The sequence below is a fragment of the Erpetoichthys calabaricus genome, chromosome 3, assembly GCF_900747795.2.
Source record: "Erpetoichthys calabaricus chromosome 3, fErpCal1.3, whole genome shotgun sequence".
NCBI classification, from domain to species: domain Eukaryota; kingdom Metazoa; phylum Chordata; class Cladistia; order Polypteriformes; family Polypteridae; genus Erpetoichthys; species Erpetoichthys calabaricus.
Window position 1 is genome coordinate 97,705,498 of NC_041396.2, and position 21,291 is coordinate 97,726,788.

The window sequence follows — 21,291 nt, forward strand, 5'->3', positions numbered from 1 at the left end:
AATAAAGTCATGATGTTTTAATATTTGGAACATAAATTAGTCTTTAGCTTTTGTTCTTTTAAGATTGTATTCTGTTGTTGCTTGTTTGTTTTCAGTATTATCCTCAATTATTGTTACTTGTGTTTTAATGTAATCCATACATTTGTTGTTTATTGTTTTACCTTTAAGAGCCACCTATGTTTAATACTAAGCATTCTTATTCTAATAAGAATTTGTTAAATTCAGCCATTTTAATGTTTATGCTTCCCAAAGTAATTAAGATATTATTTTTCTTTACTTCCTTGTGTAGCTTTTAATTTAATGTTTGATATTATAGTGGATAATAATACAAAGAAAATTGGTTGCTACCTTTTACAGTTATTATAATTGAAACCATATCAATTTTACTGTTGCTGCCATCATGTGAAAATTTGAGTCAGACCAAATATATTGTATGGTTTACTATTTCCATTGATGTATTTAATTTTGCTCTTAGTAACTGGGTCTTATGTTACTACTTAGTGTTACTTTAAAATTTTGTAGTACTAGGGTGTTGTACCGTGTTAGCCATTATGAATGTAGTGAGAAGTCAAGCAAAATGACACCTTTTATTGGCTAACTAAAAAGATTACAATATGCAAGCTTTCGAGGCAACTCAGGCCGCTTGTTCAGGCAAGATGTAATACAGAAACTGGAGTTCCCTGTGTTTATATATATATATATATATATATATATATATATATATATATATATATATATATATATATATATATATATATATATATATACATACACACACACTAGGACAAGTAACAACATTGGTAAATCTTTAAGTGAGACATCTTAAATGTAAAAAAATTAATAGAAGAATAAAATTTAATAATGAATTAAAATTAACAGAGTTGCCTCGAAAGCTTGCATATTGTAATCTTTTTAGTTAGCCAATAAAAGGTGTAATTTTCTTGACTTCTCACAACATTTAAAATTTTGCAAATTTTCCCCCAAGCCAATGAACCATAAATTTTCAAAACTCAGTTTTCACATTGTATTTTTGGACTTCTTGGTTTATTTTTAGACTGATATCATTGATCATAGCTTTGCAGTTGATTGGATGCAAGATTTTGAAGTTTTTCAAGATGCTTTGAACCAGGAAACATCATATGTCAGTAACTTGACCCGGTCAATGAGTCTTGTCTTGGATGAGTTCTACAGTAACCTCCGGGTATGTGTGCTGTTTTTTGGTGCTCAGTGACAAAACGCTTTCATTATATACTGTAACATTTAAATTAAATTACGTAGTGCTTCTCTTACTTTTGTTTTTATATGGTAATAGAAAGCCTTTATTATATAGAATCTGCAAAAGCAAATACAGTAGCTGGGTGGATTTGCCCCTTGTAGCCATAACTATGATGCTTTGTTGAAAATCTTACTTTATAAACTTGGTATTTAAAGCAGAGCCCATTACTTTAATTTCTGAAGATGTTTATTCTCTCTGCAATATGTGTGTATTACATTTAGATATGGATAGTTTTGTTTATTGTAAGCAACCAGATTCTAAAAATTAGCCCTTAGACAAAAAAAAGGTTACTGGCAAATAAATAAATATAAAAGGTTGGCTTGGAGTCAGTTATGTTTCATTCTCTTATATAACCAGTATAGTAGGCAAATAGACTATTTACTACTTGGTTATATTCACTATTCAGATGTTATCAGCTAAATTGCAGTAATGATTTTAGAGTATCTGGAAATTAGTTTGATATTTTTATTTAATTAGGTTAGGGCATGTCTAAAGCACTAATTTTGTGTAATACAGTGCATTTAATAAATGGAGCAAAATTAAATAAGGTTGGTTTTTGCCATATTTAAAAAATCTTCATGGATGCTTGGCCCATTTTTGTCTTATCAGTTTGTTTTAAACCTTGACCACACAATTGCTACTTTGTATTCCAAAATGGGCTTCAAATAGATTACCACAATTAAGATCTAAATAATTAAATGTATACCTAGCTTATACACATAATTAACCAAGAATCAGAATCTAGGTAGACATTTTTCATTTTAGCCTTCCTACACATACTACTGAGGAAGGTATTTGTCAGCAAGTAGAATTAGCAAAGCAAGTTGTTCAACTGATGTTGGCCTTATTTGTTCAGTTAACACCTCAGGAAGGTCTCTTAAGAATTCTATATTCTTTATAGAATGTTTTGTATATTACTTAATTCATTGAATGAAGTTAACTTTCCTGAAAAGGGGTAGACTTAACATATAAGCTAGGTAAATAGCTGCATGGGGCCCTTTTAAAAGACCCTACTGCCAATGAAAGTTACACATCAACTAGTGATTTATTATTTATGTTTGCTGGATTTAAAAAAAACCAAAATGAAAGCATTGTTTGAATGCACCATCCCCTTCCTTATGGGAAAGTAACAAATGGAATATACCCCGCCCTCAAATTTTTGTTTCAAAAGGTATTAGAAATGTGTATAGTGTGAATAATAAAAAAGTTACATTCACAGGTAGGATTAGGTGATATGGACAAAAAGCCATATTACAGAATTTTTAATTGTACGATTTAAATACTTTGCCAGACACCAGTATTATGTATTTGTATATATTTTTCAGACTAAAAATTATTTTTTAAAAACTCCAGTATTGCCTAATTGTGCTTACATGCATTCCTGTTATTTGCCTCTCATTTTTGTGGTCAAATTTTAATTTATGTTCAACTAGTTGTCCCCGCGACTCCGTGAAAGAGGACAAACTTTATAAATCAATGAACAAACGGCTATCGCTAGCTAGTGTGGCGGAGGTGCACTTCAGCATGTGGCGAGAGGTACAGCAACTTGAACGGAGGCTGGCACATGAGTGAGGGTGGCCCCGCCCGGCTCCCCACTCCTGACATCATGCTTTCCCCCTCCCCTCAGCCCGCAGTCTCTTAGTGTGAATAAATCGCTGCTGCAAGCAAATTATGATACTTAACGCGATGAGAGAAGTTGCAAAATCAACGGGAATGTTCAAGCAAATTCTAGAAAATATCTGATCTAAATCCGTTAAGTAGTTCTCTCGTGAAAATAGGACAGACATACAGACATATATTGGATTTTATATATATAGAGAGAGATAAGAAAAACAAAAGTCATGTGTAAGGATCACAAACATATCCACTATACAAACAACCTACAGTAACAACCTCCCCACAGCATAGACTTCCCTGTCAAAGGGTGCCTTTAAGTAGTTAAGATAAACATTTGTAAACTAGACAGCAAAAGACACAACAGTCATAGGGAGCTGCAAGGCAGAGAAAAAAAAACTGAAACGGAAAGAATTAAGGATTAACACTAGTATCACAACTGAATCACAATCCCAAAACGTGAAGTGCAAGGAGCATTCCAGAAACACAAGTGACAGAAAACAAATTAAAATTTGTTATGCTAATAATTTTGGTAGATGTTCATCTCTTTTGAAAATAAATTAAAGTGCAACTGCTTATTCATACCACCTCCTCCAAGCAGACACAGCACAAGACATATTGTTTTCCTTTCTCTCTCTGTCTCAACTCACCAGTCAGGTTGGCTCACTTGCTACAGACGGTGCACTTACAAGTCCATACACAAAGCATTACCTTTAAGACACTATTACAGAAAATGTGGTTTTCTATTGGTGTTTCTTTTCTCTTTTCAAATTTTGTACAAGAACATATTTTGTGTTTAAATGTGTTCACAATTTTCTACTAATTTTTGCTATACCAAGAAAATGTGTTTTTTTTTTTTCATACCGTAAGAAGAATTTAAGCTGGCATACTGGATCCACCAGTTTATCACGGACTAACATTTACAGGCAAATCAAACTAAAATAAAAAAAAAAAAAAAAAACATAATTATGTAGTTTCCTCTTTCTCTCCTGAGAGTCGAGACTAATGGAAACAACACCTCAGGTAGTTATTTGCTTTTTGTACTGTACTCCTCAAAAAGACAGCCAAACAGGGCCATGTTTCATTATGATTCTTACATGCTTTTAGTCTGGTACCATCTTTGTTTCTTCTTCATTCACTTTTAGATATTACTTTCATGCCAACTTTTAAACATCTGCTTTAGTTCTGGATTGCTTTCAGCATTAATAAATGAATGAAAATGTTTGAAATATATTTTATATGCAGTTTATTTTTCCAGGTAGTTGGAGTCTCTTCTGTAACAGGAAATGGGTTAGATCAGCTCTTCCAGCAGGTGTCAGAAGCTGCAAAAGAATATGAAATGTAAGTGTAGTAAAGGTCGTCTTCAAGGTACAGTACCAGAGTATTCGGTCATTAAAAAAAAAAAAAAAAAAATCTTACAACAAAATGCAACACTTGTGTGACTGGCCTATAATGTACAATGGGAGAACCTATAACTTGCTAATACCTGCAGTTGTTACTGTTATCAGAAAGACACTTGACAAAGTAACTGACTATTTGGGTCAGTTTTGTGAAAAAGTTAAAGGTTTCTTAAGTGTCTCAATTGTTTATGGATATTAACTGCAAATTGTATTTGCTATTAATTATTTTGTAAATGCAGATCAAAGGACTGCTTTATCAAGTACCTAAGCTTTTCACTTTGAAACATAAGCAAATATGTAAATATAGCCATACATTAATTGATATTTTAAAAAAATGCATTAATGATTAACTCAACTTTCTGTATTTATCCTAAATGTACAGGTTTAAGTCGCCAACTTCAACCAACTATTGTTTCCTTAATTTTCTTCTTATGCAATAATAAATATTTTTTATTAGCTGATCTTATAATTCAAGTGCCAGAATGACCAGCAAAACATTCTACATTTTTTAGCTTCCAGTTCACATTTAGTTTTATTTTAAATATAATCATGTATTGAAAGCATAGCATGCAATTGTATGTTTTCTTTGGATATCAGAAATACTTTTTTAATACCTTAATTTGTCATAATTTATTTAATCTCTTTATAAATGGTATGCTTACTGCAATCTATGAATTGAAAGGGAAGTTAAAGTGAATTACATGACATTTTCTTACATTTTAATTCATAAGGTTAACTGCTTTTGTGAAAAAGATGACTAATATCTCCATAAGAAATGCCCTTTCTCTTAAAGATCTTTTCCTTCATTGAACTCTGAATGAATGATGGTGCATGTTAGCTAACAACTAAAATATCTGAAGCTAAGAAAGTGACTTTTATTTTGCATAATGAGCTGAAAAATAAACTAACTTCAACTAAAATAAAATAATTATGCTAAATGCATTCATATAAAGTTTGTCCCTAGAACATGACAAATTAGAATTTTTTTCTTTTCTTTTCTGCTCAGGGAATATTTACCTGAATATGAAAGACTTCAAAAGAAAATGGTAAATGCTGTTTTATTGAAAAAGACTTTCTTATTCGTGTAGAAACTGTAACATTACTTTTGTAAATAGTTTTCTTTGTGGCTTTCTTTGTGTGCATTTCCATCTAAAGACTAATCACTGCTGTAAAGTCATTTCTGACTCTACTCTTGTGTTAGTTTCATCTGTCGTCTTTAGACATTACTATGATAGACTCCCAGGGACTGTAAATCATAAAAATACGTAGTGATGTAAGTCAATGTAAAGAAAGATAGTGACTTATGTAATACACATCCACACATACTGCTGAATACGATTATTCATTGTAACAGGATACTAAAATATCATGTCATCTGATCATAGTTTATTAACTTTTCTTGTAATGAAGGCCTCAGTGGCTTAGTACAGATGCATCTTCATACAGTATCTCTTTTTGAAACTTTCTGTTTTTAACAGTACTATATTAAAGACATCCCTCAGAACATATCATATGCTGTGATTCATGTAATGTATTAGACTTTTTGCTAAATTATGTTGAAATTCAGTTTAGTTATTTTTATGAGTGTATAGATAGAATGTATTTGTCCCCAGAGGGAAATTTGGCTTTTTACAGAAGCTCTTTAAGTAAATAAATGCATAAAAAGGTAGATAAGTAAGTAAGTAAAAAAAAAAAAAACAAGTAAATAAACATACACACACACATTGTTCTGAACACACACTATAACGCCTAAAGCAAGAAAATTAAAAAGAAAGAAAAAGTTCTGACTCGGCTGTTATAGTCACAGTGGGGCATTATGCAGACATATTGCTGTTGGTATAAATAAGACCCAGTAGCATTTTGACACACTTCTACTAAATAATTTGTTGGCTGAAAGTACTCGGCTGTAGTGTGTCAGAGAGAGGATGTGCAGTATTGTTCATGATGGCACAGTTTTGTTTTAATTCTCATCTTTGCTACAAACCTCAGGGGGTCCTGTATCTGAGCTTGCCCTTTTAACTAGCTTGTTGATTCAATGGGCCTCTCTTGAAGTGATGTTACCAGCCCAGCACACCACTGTGTAGAATATTGCACTGGTCCTCACAGAATTATAGAAGATGTGAAAGATGTCACTTCCTGCAATAAAGGAAATGTGTCCTAAGGAAAAAGAGCCTGTTCTGCCCTTTTTTTATATAGTTCCACTGTGTTGCGAGGCAAATACAACTTGTCATTGATGTGTACCACCTGTGCATCCACTCCTTGAATAGTGTCCAGACATAGTATGTAGTGTTACAGTATATCTACAGAAGGACCTCATACATTTTTCTTCTTCCTGTTTGTCAACAGATTCAGGCTCAAATCAAAAAACAAGAAAAGCAGTTGGAAAACTTACACAAAGATATGGGAGTTTTTGGTATGGAAACAAGCGAAACAACAGGTAAAAAAATAGTTTTTACCAGTTATTATTTCGCCTATCATTATATATTATTTTAGTTTTTTTTTTAACAGGTCTGTCTCAATGGGGCTCAGTGGTCCTGTTTCCACACACTGTTTAAAATGTAAATAAAAACAGAATGCAGTGATTTTTAAATCATTTAAACCAAATATTGAAAATAGAACAAATGTTGAAGCTGAGAAATTTTATTTTTATGAAAAATATATGCTCATTTTAAAGTTGATGCCAGTAACACATTTCAAAAAGTTGGGATGAGGCAACAAGAAACTGGAAAACTAGTGTAATGCTTAACCAAAAAGAAAACCTTGGTGGAACATCTCACAACTAGTTATGTTAATTGGCAAAAAGTCAGTAACATGATTGGGTATAAAAAGAGCATCCCAGAGAGGCAGAGTCTGTCAGAAGTAAAGATGGGCATGGATTCACCATAGTGTGAAAGACTGTGTTGGTAAATAGTACATCAATTTTAAGAAAAATGCTCCTCAAAGTAAAACTGCAAAGAATTTGGGTATATTATCTACATTACATTATATCACTAAAAGTTTCAGAGAATCCGGAGAAATCACTGTACGCAATAGACAAGGTTGAAAGCCGGTATTCTTTGACCATGATCTTCAGTCGGCAGGCGGCACTGCATTAAAAACAGGCATGATTATGTAGTGGAAATCACTGCATGGGCTCAAGAACACTTCGGAAAACCATTGTCTGTAAACACTGTTCATAGCTGCATCCACAAAGGCAAGTTAAAAGTCTACCATGCAAAAAAGAAAAAAACATATTTAAACATGAAATACTACCACCATCACTGGCTCAAGCTCAATTAAAATGGAATTAAGGTAAGTGGAAAACTGTCCTGTGATCTGAAAAATCAAATTTGAAATTCTTCATGGAAATCATGAAGGCCTCGTCTTCGGGGCTAAAGATTAGAGGGGCTATCCAGCTTGTTGTCAGTGCATAGTTCAGAGGCCAGCATCTGTGATGATATGGGGGTGCATTAGTGCACATGGCATGGGTACCTTGCACATCTGGGAAGGGACCATTAAAGCATTAATTTAAAAAAAAAAAAAAAAAAATTCTGTTTTGTCATTTAATATGTTGAACTTTTACTATTTTCAATTCGATGTAGGGTTTACATGATTTGCAAATCATCACATTCTGTTTTTATTTGCATTTTAGATAGCACTCTAACATTTTTGGAGTAGGGCGGTACTATTACCATATTTTGAATTAATTCAACAAATAGCTTTTCCATCACCATTTCTGATTTTGATGGAACACGATATATGTTGCAGACACAATAAAAATGATAATTCTTGGTGTTTTCGTATGAGCTGTAATTTTTTCCTGTCAAACTAAATGGCTTCAAAAATATTACTGTTTTTTGCTACACTGGTTCCCAAACCAGATTACTGTTTTTGTTACACTGGTTCCCAAACCATTTTTAATACCAAGGTACCAATAAAAGTAGCTTTAACAGGGAAAAAAAGTTACATTTCATAAGAAAATGGTAAACATAGTTTTATGCTGTCCTTGGTGAAGAAAAGTGCCTATGTCTCTAGAGAAAATGTTTTAAAAAAAAATAAAGAAAAATATTTAAACTTTGTAAGGTAAATGTAATTTGTATGCCAGGTTTAATCAAAATTAAAATTGGTGATGCTTCTTACTTACAAAAAGATAACTAAATATGTAATATTGTTGTATATTATAAAATGTTACGCATTACAATGTATTACGTTTGCATTATTTTTTCTTCTTTTATATGAAAAATTGTACCTTTTATTGGCCAGCATACAGTTAGGTCCATAAATATTTGGACAGAGACAACTTTTTTTTCTAATTTTGGTTCTGTACATTACCACAATGAATTTTAAATGAAACAACTTAGATGCAGTTGAAGTGCAGACTTTCAGCTTTAATTCAGTAGGGTGAACAAAACGATTGCATAAAAGTGTGAGGCAACTAAGCATTTTTTAACACAATCCCTTCATTTCAGGGGCTCAAAAGTAATTGGACAAATTAAATAACTGGAAATAAAATGTTCATTTCTAATACTTGGTTGAAAACCCCTTGCTGGCAATGACATCCTGAAGTCTTGAACTCATGAACATCACCAGATGCTGGGTTTCCTCCTTTTTAATGCTCTGCCAGGCCTTTACTGCAGCGGCTTTCAGTTGCTGTTTGTTTGTGGGCCTTTCTGTCTGAAGTTTAGTCTTCAACAAGTGAAATGCATGCTCAATTGGGTTAAGATCAGGTGACTGACTTGGCCATTCAAGAATTTTCCACTTCTTTGCTTTAATAAATTCCTGGGTTGCTTTGGCTGTATGTTTTGGGTCATTCATGATGGACATGAATTGGACAATCAATTTGACTGCATTTAGCTGGATTTGAGCAGACAGTACAGGTGCTGGTCATAAAATTAGAATATCATGACAAAGTTGATTTATTTCAGTAATTCCATTCAAAAAGTGAAACTTGTATATTAGATTCATTCATTACACACAGACTGATGTATTTCAAATGTTTATTTCTTTTAATGTTGATGATTATAACTGACAACTAATGAAAGTCCCAAATTCAGTATCTCGGAAAATTAGAATATCAATTAAGACCAATGCAAAAAAAGGATTTTTAGAAATGTTGGCCAACTGAAAGGTATGAACATGAAAAGTATGAGCATGTACAGCACTCAATATTTAGTTGGGGCTCCTTTGGCCTGGATTACTGCAGCAATGCGGCGTGGCATGGAGTCGATCAGTCTGTGGCACTGCTCAGGTGTTATGAGAGCCCATGTTGCTCTGATAGTGGCCTTCAGCTCTTCTGAATTGTTGGGTCTGGTGTATTGCATCTTCCTCTTCACAATACCCCATAGATTTTCTATGGGGTTAAGGTCAGGTGAGTGTGCTGGCCAATCAAGAACAGGGATACCATGGTCCTTAAACCAGGTACTGGTAGCTTTGGCACTGTATGCAGGTGCCAGGTCCTGTTGGAAAATGAAATCTGCATCTCCATAAAGTTGTTCAGCAGCAGGAAGCATGAAGTGCTCTAAAACTTCCTGGTAGACGGCTGCATTGACCTTGGACCTCCGAAAACACAATGGACCAACACCAGCAGATGACATGGCACCCCAAACCATCACTGACTGTGGAAACTTTACACTGGACCTCACGCAACGTGGAGTCTGTGCCTCTCCTGTCTTCCTCCAGACTCTGGGACCTTGATTTCCAAAGGAAATGCAAAATTTACTTTCATCAGAGAACATAACTTTGGACCACTCAGCAGCAGTCCAGTCCTTTTTGTCTTTAGCCCAGGCGAGACACTTCTGACGCTGTCTCTTGTTCAAGAGTGGCTTGACACAAGGAATGCGACAGCTGAAACCCATGTCTTGCATACGTCTGTGCGTGGTGGTTCTTGAAGCACTGACTCCAGCTGCAGTCCACTCTTTGTGAATCTCCCCCACATTTTTGAATGGGTTTTGTTTCACAATCCTCTCCAGGGTGTGGTTATCCCTATTGCTTGTACACTTTTTTCTACCACATCTTGTCCATCCCTTTGCCTCTCTATTAATGTGCTTGGACACAGAGCTCTGTGAACAGCCAGCCTCTTTAGCAATGACCTTTTGTGTCTTGCCCTCCTTGTGCAAGGTGTCGACAGTTGTCCAAAAGACGACCATTAAGTCAGCAGTCTTCCCCATGATTGTGTAGCCTACAGAACTAGACTGAGAGACCATTTAAAGGCTTTTGCAGGTGTTTTGAGTTAATTAGCTGATTAGAGTGTGGCACCAGGTGTCTTCAATATTGAACCTTTTCACAGTATTCTAATTTTCCGAGATACTGAATTTGGGACTTTCATTAGTTGTCAGTTATAATCATCAACATTAAAAGAAATAAACATTCGATTAAACATCAGTCTGTGTGTAATGAATGAATCTAATATACAAGTTTCACTTTTTGAATGGAATTACTGAAATAAATCAACTTTGTCATGATATTCTAATTTTATGACCAGCACCTGTATGTCTCTGAACACCTCAGAATTCATTCGGCTGCTTCTGTCCTGTGTCACATCATCAATAAACACTAGTGTCCCAGTGCCACTGGCAGCCATGCACGCCCAGGCCATCACACTGCCTCCACCGTGTTTTACAGATGATGTGGTATGCTTTGGATAATGAGCTGTTCCACGCCTTATCATTCTGGTAGAGGTTGATCTTGGTTTCATCTGTCCAAAGAATGTTTTTCCAGAACTATGCTGGCTTTTTTAGATGTTCTTTAGCAAAGTCCAATCTAGCCTTTCTATTCTTGAGGCTTATGAGTGGCTTGCACCTTGCAGTGCACCCTCTCTATTTACTTTCATGCAGTCTTCTCTTTATGGTAGACTTGGATAACAATACGCCTACCCCCTGGAGAGTGTTGTTCACTTGGTTGGCTGTTGTGAAGGGGTTTCTCTTCATCATGGAAATGATTCTGCGATCATCCACCACTGTTGTCTTCCGTGGACGTCCAGGTCTTTTTGCGTTGCTGAGTTCACCAGTGCTTGCTTTCTTTCTCAGGATGTACCAAACTGTAGATTTTGCCTCTCGTAATATTGTAGCAATTTCTCGGATGGGTTTTTTCTGTTTTCGCAGCTTAAGGATGTCTTCTTTCACCTGCATGGAGAGCTCCTTTGACCGCATGTTGTCTGTTCACAGCAAAATCTTCCACATGCAAGCACCACACCTCAAATCAACTCCAGGCCTTTTATCTGCTTAATTGATAATGACATAATGACGGACTTGCCCACACCTGCCCATGAAATAGCCTTTGAGTCAATTGTCCAATTACTTTTGAGCCCCTGAAATGAAGGAATTGTGTTAAAAAAATGCTTTAGTTGCTTAACATTTTTATGCAATCGTTTTGTTCACCCCACTGAATTAAAGCTGAATGTCTGCACTTCAACTGCATCTGAGTTGTTTCATTTAAAATTCATTGTGGTAATGTACAGAACTAAAATTAGAAAAAAGTTGTCTCTGTCCAAATATTTATAGACCTAACTGTATGCTATTGAAATCAAAGTTCAGATATAAATCTTCATAACACTGTCCAGAAAAAACAAAGTTAATAAGTCTCTTGTGTTTTACAAATATGCTTAATCAATGTGTGATGAAGTAAAGAATATCCATTCCCATTTCCACATGCCCCCAAAGATGACCCTAAACTGAGCAGATTATATTTATCCCTCCGCACATGCAGATTAAATAAATACTCATAACTTTTATTCAGTTCTTTTCATATGATTGCATGTTATGCAAGTGTTCTATTCTACTATAAGCTTATGAGAGAAAGAATAGGCTACACTGGGCTTATTTCCTATTATGTATCCACCTCTTGTTTCCAACTGGCACAATCTTGTTATCAAGACAGAAAATTAGTTTTACAGTTAGTTATTTTGACAGTAAGTATTTATTTGATCATGAAGTGATATAAGATGTTAAAATAAGGGATGTGAATAAAAACCCTTTTAAACATTTAGCCACATGTAAGAAACGTAAAAAGATTAGCACCTACACTCCTCAATGACCATTGTTTAAAAACAGAATAAGATTACTGTAATCTGCACTGCGGTGTACTGCATCAGCATTTGACAAGAAATATATAAATCAAATTTGCATAGTTGAATCTAATCAATTATAAATATCAAAGCAATCTCAGATGGAAGCACTTTAAATGGGTTTTGGTACCCTCCTTTGCTGGACCTCCTCGTTTTGTGCTCTCTGATGATGCACACAATGAAAATTTATAAATACAACAAGTGTTACTGTACTGGTGCCACTTATAATACAGGCAAGAAAGCAAGTGAGGTTATAGTTGAGCAACAAGCAAAGAAAGACAGACAAAGCGTACATCGGTGAGACGGAGATACTGAAAATGAATCGTCAAAAGTTTCTTTGATTTAGGGGTCAATACAATGAGTATAATAAGCAGTGTGTATTATTATATATTACAGATGGCAATATCTGTAAGGTGGATTTGCGTTTAGCAGGGATGTTTTTTCTACTTTCAGGTACATTGGTAGGCTGGTGGTGCACACAAGTTTTAAGAGAGTTTTTTAAATATTTGCATGTAAAAAAAGCATTTGTGTTCTTATAGTTTTCTCTTTTTTGTTTATACCAGAGTGGCAACAGAGGCCACAGCTATTTGACTATAAATGTTTAAGTAACTGTATTATGTTGTTTTAGTTACCTTTCCATCTATACTTTCATATTCTAGTCACTTAAATGACTACAGTCAAGACTTCTTCATTCTTCTCAGCATCATGATGTCACGAATAAACTTGTAATGTGTTGCCTCTCAAAAAGCAGTCTTGCAGAAAAGCAACAATCAGAAGAAATTGCAGTATGCAAAAGACCATAAAGCATGAAGAGACAACCAGTGGCAGAAAATCTTAGGGGCTGTTGACTCCAAATTTGAAATTTTTATAATTCACAATCTGGAGAAGAGTTGAGGAGAAAAACATTGATAGCTGTCTGCAGCTTTCTATGAAGTATGAAGTATGATGGTAGCTTTGTCATTATCTGGCCTTCTACCTTCCTGCAAACAACTTACTGTCAAAAATTTCATATTTCAGTGCAATAAATGCTCCAATTACACTACAAAACACAGTTAAAACCTACTTGGAGTCGAAGTCTACAGACAGAGCAGCAACTCTATTAAACTAGCCTCCACAGAACTCTGACTTAGTTGAAGATGTGTGTGTGGGATAAATTAGGCAGGGATATGAGCAGAAAGCAGCTAAAGTCAAAAGAAGACCTATCCAAATACAAAAATAAGCTTGAAAGACTTTTCAGTACCATAGGTCTACTTGAAAGCTTAACAGTATACCAAAACAAATTTGTTCAGCTTCAAATTCTTAGGTAAAACTAACAAAATAATGACTTTTTTGAAAAAGACAGGACTTTAATTGTTATTGTATCAATGTCTGTGTCTTTTTCAGTCAAGTAACATAGAATTGCATTCTTTCCAAATAACCAGCTTTAAATATATTTTTAAGTTTGCGTAAGACTTTTACAGATTATTATGCAGTATATACAGGCATCATGGTTTAGTGGATTTCAATGTTATGGAATGTCTACTAAATGTTGAGTCGCATATGTTTCTGTTTTAGAAGATTACATTCTTTATGACTTAAGCTTTTTATTGTTAAACATTTGCATGGCAAAGCTGTTGTTGTGAAGGCAGTGTTTCCTAGTGAACAAGGTGTTGTTCCATGATCATTCCCATGTGTGACTTGCTTTATAATCCCAAGTAAGATATTTAGTAATTTTACTCAACATTGACTACTCTGAAAAGCACCAGTTCATCTCCAAACTAAAGCAAAAAGAAGTGTGAGAAGTAACTTGTTTTTTAATGTAAATATCTCAACTACTTAACTGGCTGAGGTCTTCTAAATTTTCAAGTGACATAGAGGATAAACAATGTAACATTATCCCAAATATGTGGTTCCCACAGTTTATTACAATAACTATTGTGAACCTAGCAAGAGTTTCTTGTTATTACAGTGTCTTCAGTATCAAATACCTGTGAACAAGTTTCACACAGCAACATTAAAAGTATTGTAAGAGAAGGTAACTCAAAATACAATGCAGGAAAGTTTTTAGTACTGGTTGAGCTGGCTAGGATCTCATTCAAGAGAGGAAATAAAATTACAAATGAATTTGCAACAAATATTGGAAAAACAAACTGAAAAGCAAAGACAGTTTTATTTGATTATTGCATTTTCATTTTGTTTTGTGCTAATCATTTCCTTGCATAAGTATGTTTAATTGAACAAATCCTCAGACAGAACACATTACTTTGCTGTGTAAAACATGAGCAGATAAAGGAACATGCCAATATGCTCAAAATTTTACCCTTGACTTAATCATCGTCAACATCACATTAATGAGAATTTCAGCAGAAATTTAGAGGTCATCTAGTAAGGTCTCAATAATGTACAGAGTATACAATAGCCAGATGAAGTATAGCAAACATAGTACCAGTAGAAATAGTTATGTAAAAGCATCACATACAATAATGAAAAGTAAAGTTATAAAGAACCAGTTATTGCACCTCAAGCGCAGAAAACAATATCCATGTGTTTAGATTTTTGTTATTTTCCCTGGTGTTCTTTTCAAATAAATAAGTGATTCACTTGGTACTACAGGTGACATTTCTGTTTACCTTTAACTTGCAGTAAGAGCCATGGAAAAGCAATACAAGCATGAGCATCTGCACAGAATTTTAGGTGGGGAGCAATATTGCATTTTAGCTTGCCATTTCACCTTTCATTTACTCATAGCCCTTCCCAGTAAGTTATTTGTGAATAAAACTGATGTGTGAAAGGATTTTTACAGAATCAAACTCCAAGGCTCTTGCATCATTTAGTACTTTGGTTGCTGTTACATTCTTACAGTAACATAGCTTTTTTGGAAAAAATGATTTTATTTGTTAGTGTTTTACAGAGATGAAAATAAAGGAGAACATCGATGGCTCATGTTGTATGTTTTTGTTCCAGTTATTGTCATTTGCAAAACTATTTTAATTTTGAGATTGAGTTATTTACATATTTACATTTTTACAGCCACCTGTAGATGGTGTGTGTGGTTGTCAAGAGTATTGTTTTATGTGTATTTTTATTTTATTAATTAACTTAAATACATCAGTCCAATTTAAATTCTGATATTTTTTCTGCGTGGTTTCAGATAAGTATAGTTTTCAAATAACATTGTATTTTGAACTTCTAGTGCAAGTAGGAAAACACAGCATTGAAATTATACCTCTCTGCAGTTCAGTATACAGATACAGGGTGGGGCAGAAATAACTCCCATATTTCAAAGGGGGATTGAAAAAAAATGGTACGAGGTATTACCAAAACTTTTTATTTCCCAAATGTAGATAAAAAAGTTTTTTTACTTTAATTTTTAAAAATTATATTGTCCAAATGGTGGCCTTGACGGCTGATACACATTTGGAGCAGTTCTTGGAAGTTTTTCATAACTCTCACTAGCATGTTGGGCGAAATTCCTTCAATTTCTTCTTGAATGGCCTCGCTTTAGTTGGTCCAAGGACCGAGGACAATGTTTGAAAAACTCGGCCTTGAGGTACCCCCACAGAAAAAAGTCACAAAATGTCACAATGAAGGACAGTATGCAAAATTCGCCTCACAGTTCTTTCTGAAATCCAAAGAGCTGAGGCATGTTTCCGTGCTGAACACGCTGGAGACAGCTCAATCGAAGCCATCGCTGCAGCGATGTTTTCGGGTGTTCTCACATTTTTGGGACGTCCGGGTGGTTTTCTCTTCAGTGCGGATCCTGTTGCCCTTACTCTTTGAACCCACAGCAAAATCGTTTTCCGGTCTGGAACACTTTCATTAGCACGTAAACCGAGCCGCGTGCGAAATGCCCTCTGCTTCGCAGTTACAGATTCACCATTTTTGAAAAAAGCCTTCACTACAAAGCCTCGATGCTCACCCGACCACGGCATGGTGACGACTGAAAACTTTATTATGTACCCTAACGGAACGGACCCCACCCCTCTACCTGCTTTGGGGACCCCACAGTGATTTTTCAAAATGTGGGAGTTATTTCTGCCCCACCCAGTACTGTGCAGTGTTTCCTCCATAACACAGAGGAAAGAGAATCACAGGTAGTGGAATTGCCTTTTCAGGAGCAAACCCCAGGGTCAAAAATTAATAGAGCTAGCAGATTTTTTGAGCTTTAACTAAAACATACAGTGACAAATTCATTCAGCAACCTGACTGCTTGTACAGGCTAAGCTGTTAGTTTCAGTTGTACAATTACAGGAGCATTTTCTCGCAGCTAATAAATAAAAGTGGGGCAGCTTGAATTTGTTCTTCCACAAAATGTTTATATCACTGTACCCTATATGTCATTGTCAGTTTTTGCAGGACTAAACTGTCTGTTCCTCAGAAATGTATGTAGACTAGCTTGTTATTGTAATTCTTTTTAATCAGGTCAGAGGCAAGACAAACTTTAGATTATATAGATAGATAGATTATATATGTGTGCCTGTATGGGTATGTATCACCCATTTGGCCTTTAAACCTAAGATAGTGGGAAGAATCCTGGAGCATCTGCTCGGCATGCCCTAATGAATGAGTGATAGACACGATCACTTTTATAGAACGACTTTGCTGTTACATCTTTTATCCTGCCACATGATTTAAAGTGTATTATAAAGGAAGGATTATGTCACCATTGTATCATTTCTGCCTATGCTTCAGGGTAGCAAAACTAACATTTTGGTCAGCAGGTGGAGTCATTGAATCTTAAAACTGACATGGCAATGATATTTAAAGACAAATTATCACAATGATTCATTCAAATAGCAGGGTTTGTGGATCCTAGCTACCAAAAACACCAGGAAAGCAACAAAAATTTCTGTGACGTTTTCATGCAACCCGAAAGGAGGCAAATACAGTTTGCATGCAAGTTTTGTTTGCTACAAAGATATAAACTGAATGTGACAGGGAACTGTTATATAGTTATCCAATAAACCACTGGTGTTTTTATTTTTGTTTTGATAATGCTTTTTAAGTTAATTAAAAATTGAATCACAAATTAGTCGGCTTAAGTCAGTTTTTGTCATATTCCAAGCAAATATTTATATTCTTCCTTATTGACAGAGGGTTTAAGTATAGCTGTAGAGTTGAAATAAAGCATTCTGTTCATGGTTACGTAATATGTTACACCAGGTTATCTACCCTTACATCTTCCTACTAAAATAAGTTAAACCAAACACATTTTGTGAGCATTTTTTTGTTGTTTTTGAAGAACGCTTCGACACGAAAGCATGGTGCGCACCGGACAAAGACATGTTGCTGACTGAAAATCACAAGGGATCGCCTATCAAAGAACCCCCATCCCAATCCACTTGGCTGCCTCTACATCACACAATGACCTTGAGAAATGTGGTGCTTCATTTTGGCTCACTCTGTATATTGACAAAATCTTAACACTTTTAAAGTCAAGCTAATACAAATGAAGTCAATCAATTGCTGTATCACAATTCAAGTATTTTCTCTTTTTCATTGATTATAATATCATTTTTCCGTCCCCTCTGAATAGTCCTTTCTAAACCTGCATACACCTTTTTGAAGATCTTGAGGCACTCATTTTTGTAATCTTAATGCAACTGATAGTTCTTAGCACATGTTAGGAATTTAGGAGACTATAGGAGTCAAAAAAGTAACCCTGCTCAAAAGTGACTATTGCTATTGGTCTTATTTGGTACATTTTATATTCATGCAAATAGGGCTAGTACAATAAAAAAATTAGAAAATTCCTAAGCTCTAAAAATTTTCACATAAATGAGATTCAAATTTCACAATTTGCTAAATGTTTTGAAATAATAGTTACAATTTCATATAACAAATTTATTTATATTGTAAAGCATTCTTGCCCTTCTCTTTCAGAATCTCCAGGACCTAGTGGACTCATCCTTACTAGAGGAAATATTGAAGAAGATGAAGTAGACAGTGACACAGATGACATAGACCACAATCGTGAGTTGTTTTAATGTGATTATTAATATTCATGATGAAAAAAGTATGAAGTATGGATGAAAATATTATACTTTTTTAACTTATTAGACCAGGGGTGGGCAAACTACGGCCAGCGGGCCACATCCGGCCCATTGGTCTTTTTTAAACCGGCCCGCCGAAGATTGGTACAAAATTGCCCAAATCATATCATAATTATGACTGCATTCATTTGACCTTGTCCTGTAATGCCTGGCGTTCCACCAGGTGGCGCATTACGCGCAGTGATACATTGACTTGATTTTGCGGAGCCCGGGTTACTCTCTGTTATTACTCTGCTACTGCTCTGAACCCATCTGCAACAATGAGTGGGCCAAACAAAAGAAAAGTCGACAGTGAGTGCCGAGTGTTTAATAAGGAATGGACAACCAAATACTTTTTCACTGAAGTCCGGTCAAAGGCTGTATGTCTTATTTGCCAAGAAACCGTTGCGGTTTTAAAGGAATACAACATCAGCCGTCACTTTTCCACCAAGCATGCTAATTACACTAAACAACCATCCATCCATCCATCCATTTTCCAACCCGCTGAATCCAAACACAGCGTCACGGGGGTCTGCTGGAGCCAATCCCAGCCAACACAGGGCACAAGGCAGGAAACAATCCTGGGCAGGGTGCCAACCCACCGCAGGACAACTAAACAACCAGTCAACGCAAGAACGGACGGCTACCGCTCAGAGGTTGGCAGCTATTTTGCAGGCTCAGCAAAACACCTTTATCTGACAAACTGCCATCCAAGAATCAAGCATGAATGCAAGTTATGTGCTGGCATTCAAATTAGCAAAGACCAGCAAGCCTTTCTCCGAAGGGGAGTTTCTCAAAGAGTGCATGATAGAGACAGAAGGTATCTTGTGTCCTGAGAGCAAGAACAAGTTTGAAAAAATTAGCTTATCACGCAGGACAGTGACTCGCCATGTTGAGCTAATTGACGAAGACTTAGCTAGCAAGTTAAACAAAAAAGCGGTGTCATTTACATTATATTCCTTGGCACTGGACGAAAGTAATGACATAAAGGACACCGCTCAACTTTTAATTTTTATCAGAGGGATTAATGACAATTTTGAGATAATGGAGGAGTTTTTGGCCATGGAATCCCTAAAGGGGAAAACGTGGGGAGAGGACTTATATGACAGTGTGTCGGGAGTCATAAATAGGCACAAGCTACCTTGGAGTATGCTCGCCAACGTTACCACAGATGGATCGCCAAATCTGACTGGGAAAAAACGTTGGGTTGCTCAAAAGAATCAAGGAGTGGGTGGAGGAGGACAACCCTGAGCAGGAGGTAATTTTTCTTACACTGCCTAATCCACCAGGAAGCACTGTGTAAATCCGTATTGCAGCTTGACTACGTAGTGAAGCCAGTTGTAAAACTCGTTAACTTTATTCGAGTGAAGGGACTTCAGCATCGTCAGTTTATTAAGTTTCTTGAAGAAATTGACGCTGATCACCAGGGGCCTCATGCATAGAATTCACACTATAACATGACGTAAGCACAAAAGCTGAAATGTGCTTATGCACAGAAAAATCCAGATGCAGGAATCTGTGCGTTCGCCAACTTCCACGTTCTTCCGCTACATAAATCCCGCTCAGTGTGGAAATGTCCCGCCCCAACTCCTCCCAGAATTATGCATCTTTGAATATGCAAATCAATATAAATAGCCCTTAAGCCCAGCGTTCTGTGAAAAGGCAATGGGAAAAGTACGAGGAAAAATAGAAGAATTTCAGTGAATACCAAATGGAGGCAAAGAAAAACGTACTATTTGTTGGTTTAACTCTTTTAGGGCTAATTTTTTTTTTGTTTCTTTTCTCCCAGGGCTGAATATTTTTCCAAAAACTAACATTTTTTAAAAAAGAACACAAAACAATTGTTTAACATATCAAATCAACAATATTTACTTTTGACAAATGTTACTGTCTTGCATGTTGTATGAGCCTGAATTCTCTATGTGTTGTTTTGATGCCTATTTTTCAATTGTCTGTTGCTGCATTTTCTCACATATATTGTTAGTGTGTACTGTAGAGAGACAAGTCACCCATTTGCCATCGTGCCATGCCACTGCCACCAAGTTTTCTGCCTGCATGAAAACCGTATTGTCACCTCTTTTCATCTTCTGAAACTTTATGAACTTTATGTATGGCATTATAGCCTGGCTCACCCCATGGGATTTGCTTCTGTTTATTACAGAAGTGAATAAAACTTTGCAGCAGCACGTACCTAAGCCACCCGGGGACAAAACACGTTTGGACCAATGCTCCCTGAAGTTATCTCACCAGTTCTGTCCCATCTCTATTTGTAATGCCACAGCGCGCTTCATCTCGTCTTTCGTTGTGGGTTTCCACTTTGAATAACGAGAATGCGATGCAAAGGCAGCCCGCGATTCAAAAAAAATCTCTGCCTACCTGTTTGTCTCGTCTGACAGTAGCTGAAAAGCAGCATCAGGAGAGAGCAGCCTGAAGTACAGTAGCTGGTGATCTGTCGTGTCCAAAAGCAAGCCATGCCGTCTTGTAAACTCCGGTAGCCATATCGGCACTCAACGGATCAATGTATGTGTATTTATCCCATGCGAACCTTGCCGTAGATGCATCGGCTGCGCGAAGGCACTCAACTGGCAGCAGATCCGCTCGCGCGGCATCGGCTGGTGTCTGATCAGCTGATGCCTGCTTCTAACTCTCTTGCTCGATCTCCTGATCACTGCCAATAAAGTCCGATTCTGAAAAATCAAGAGTCCGACTCCGCGGTAATGCGCAAAACAACGTCTGCCAAGTGTTTTCTTTTCTGCACTTGCTTCGCTGCCTTTTCACATGTCGGTGCCATCTTGCCATTGTTTACATTTCGCAACTCACGCACACGCAATGTTTATTTGCCGAGTCAACGAGTCTAGCATTCCTCCAAGCACAGAGGGAATGCCTGTGACGTGACAGTGAGATTTGTCGCCATTAACAGCTGATTGTCGCCCTTTATCCCTGGATGTC

At 36.1% G+C, this 21,291-nt stretch overlaps 1 protein-coding gene across 1 annotated transcript in view; it reads left to right on the forward strand.

Moving 5' to 3' along the window:
• The window catches only part of gpn1 (GPN-loop GTPase 1), a 42,992-nt gene that overhangs the window by 16,837 nt on the left and 4,864 nt on the right, over positions 1–21,291 (forward strand). Inside the window, exons 9-13 of the mRNA XM_028797221.2 lie at positions 1,055–1,201; positions 4,149–4,231; positions 5,297–5,336; positions 6,637–6,727; positions 18,194–18,283. Coding sequence (XP_028653054.1) covers positions 1,055–1,201; positions 4,149–4,231; positions 5,297–5,336; positions 6,637–6,727; positions 18,194–18,283 — 451 coding nt within the window. The remainder of the gene's footprint in view (positions 1–1,054; positions 1,202–4,148; positions 4,232–5,296; positions 5,337–6,636; positions 6,728–18,193; positions 18,284–21,291) is intronic.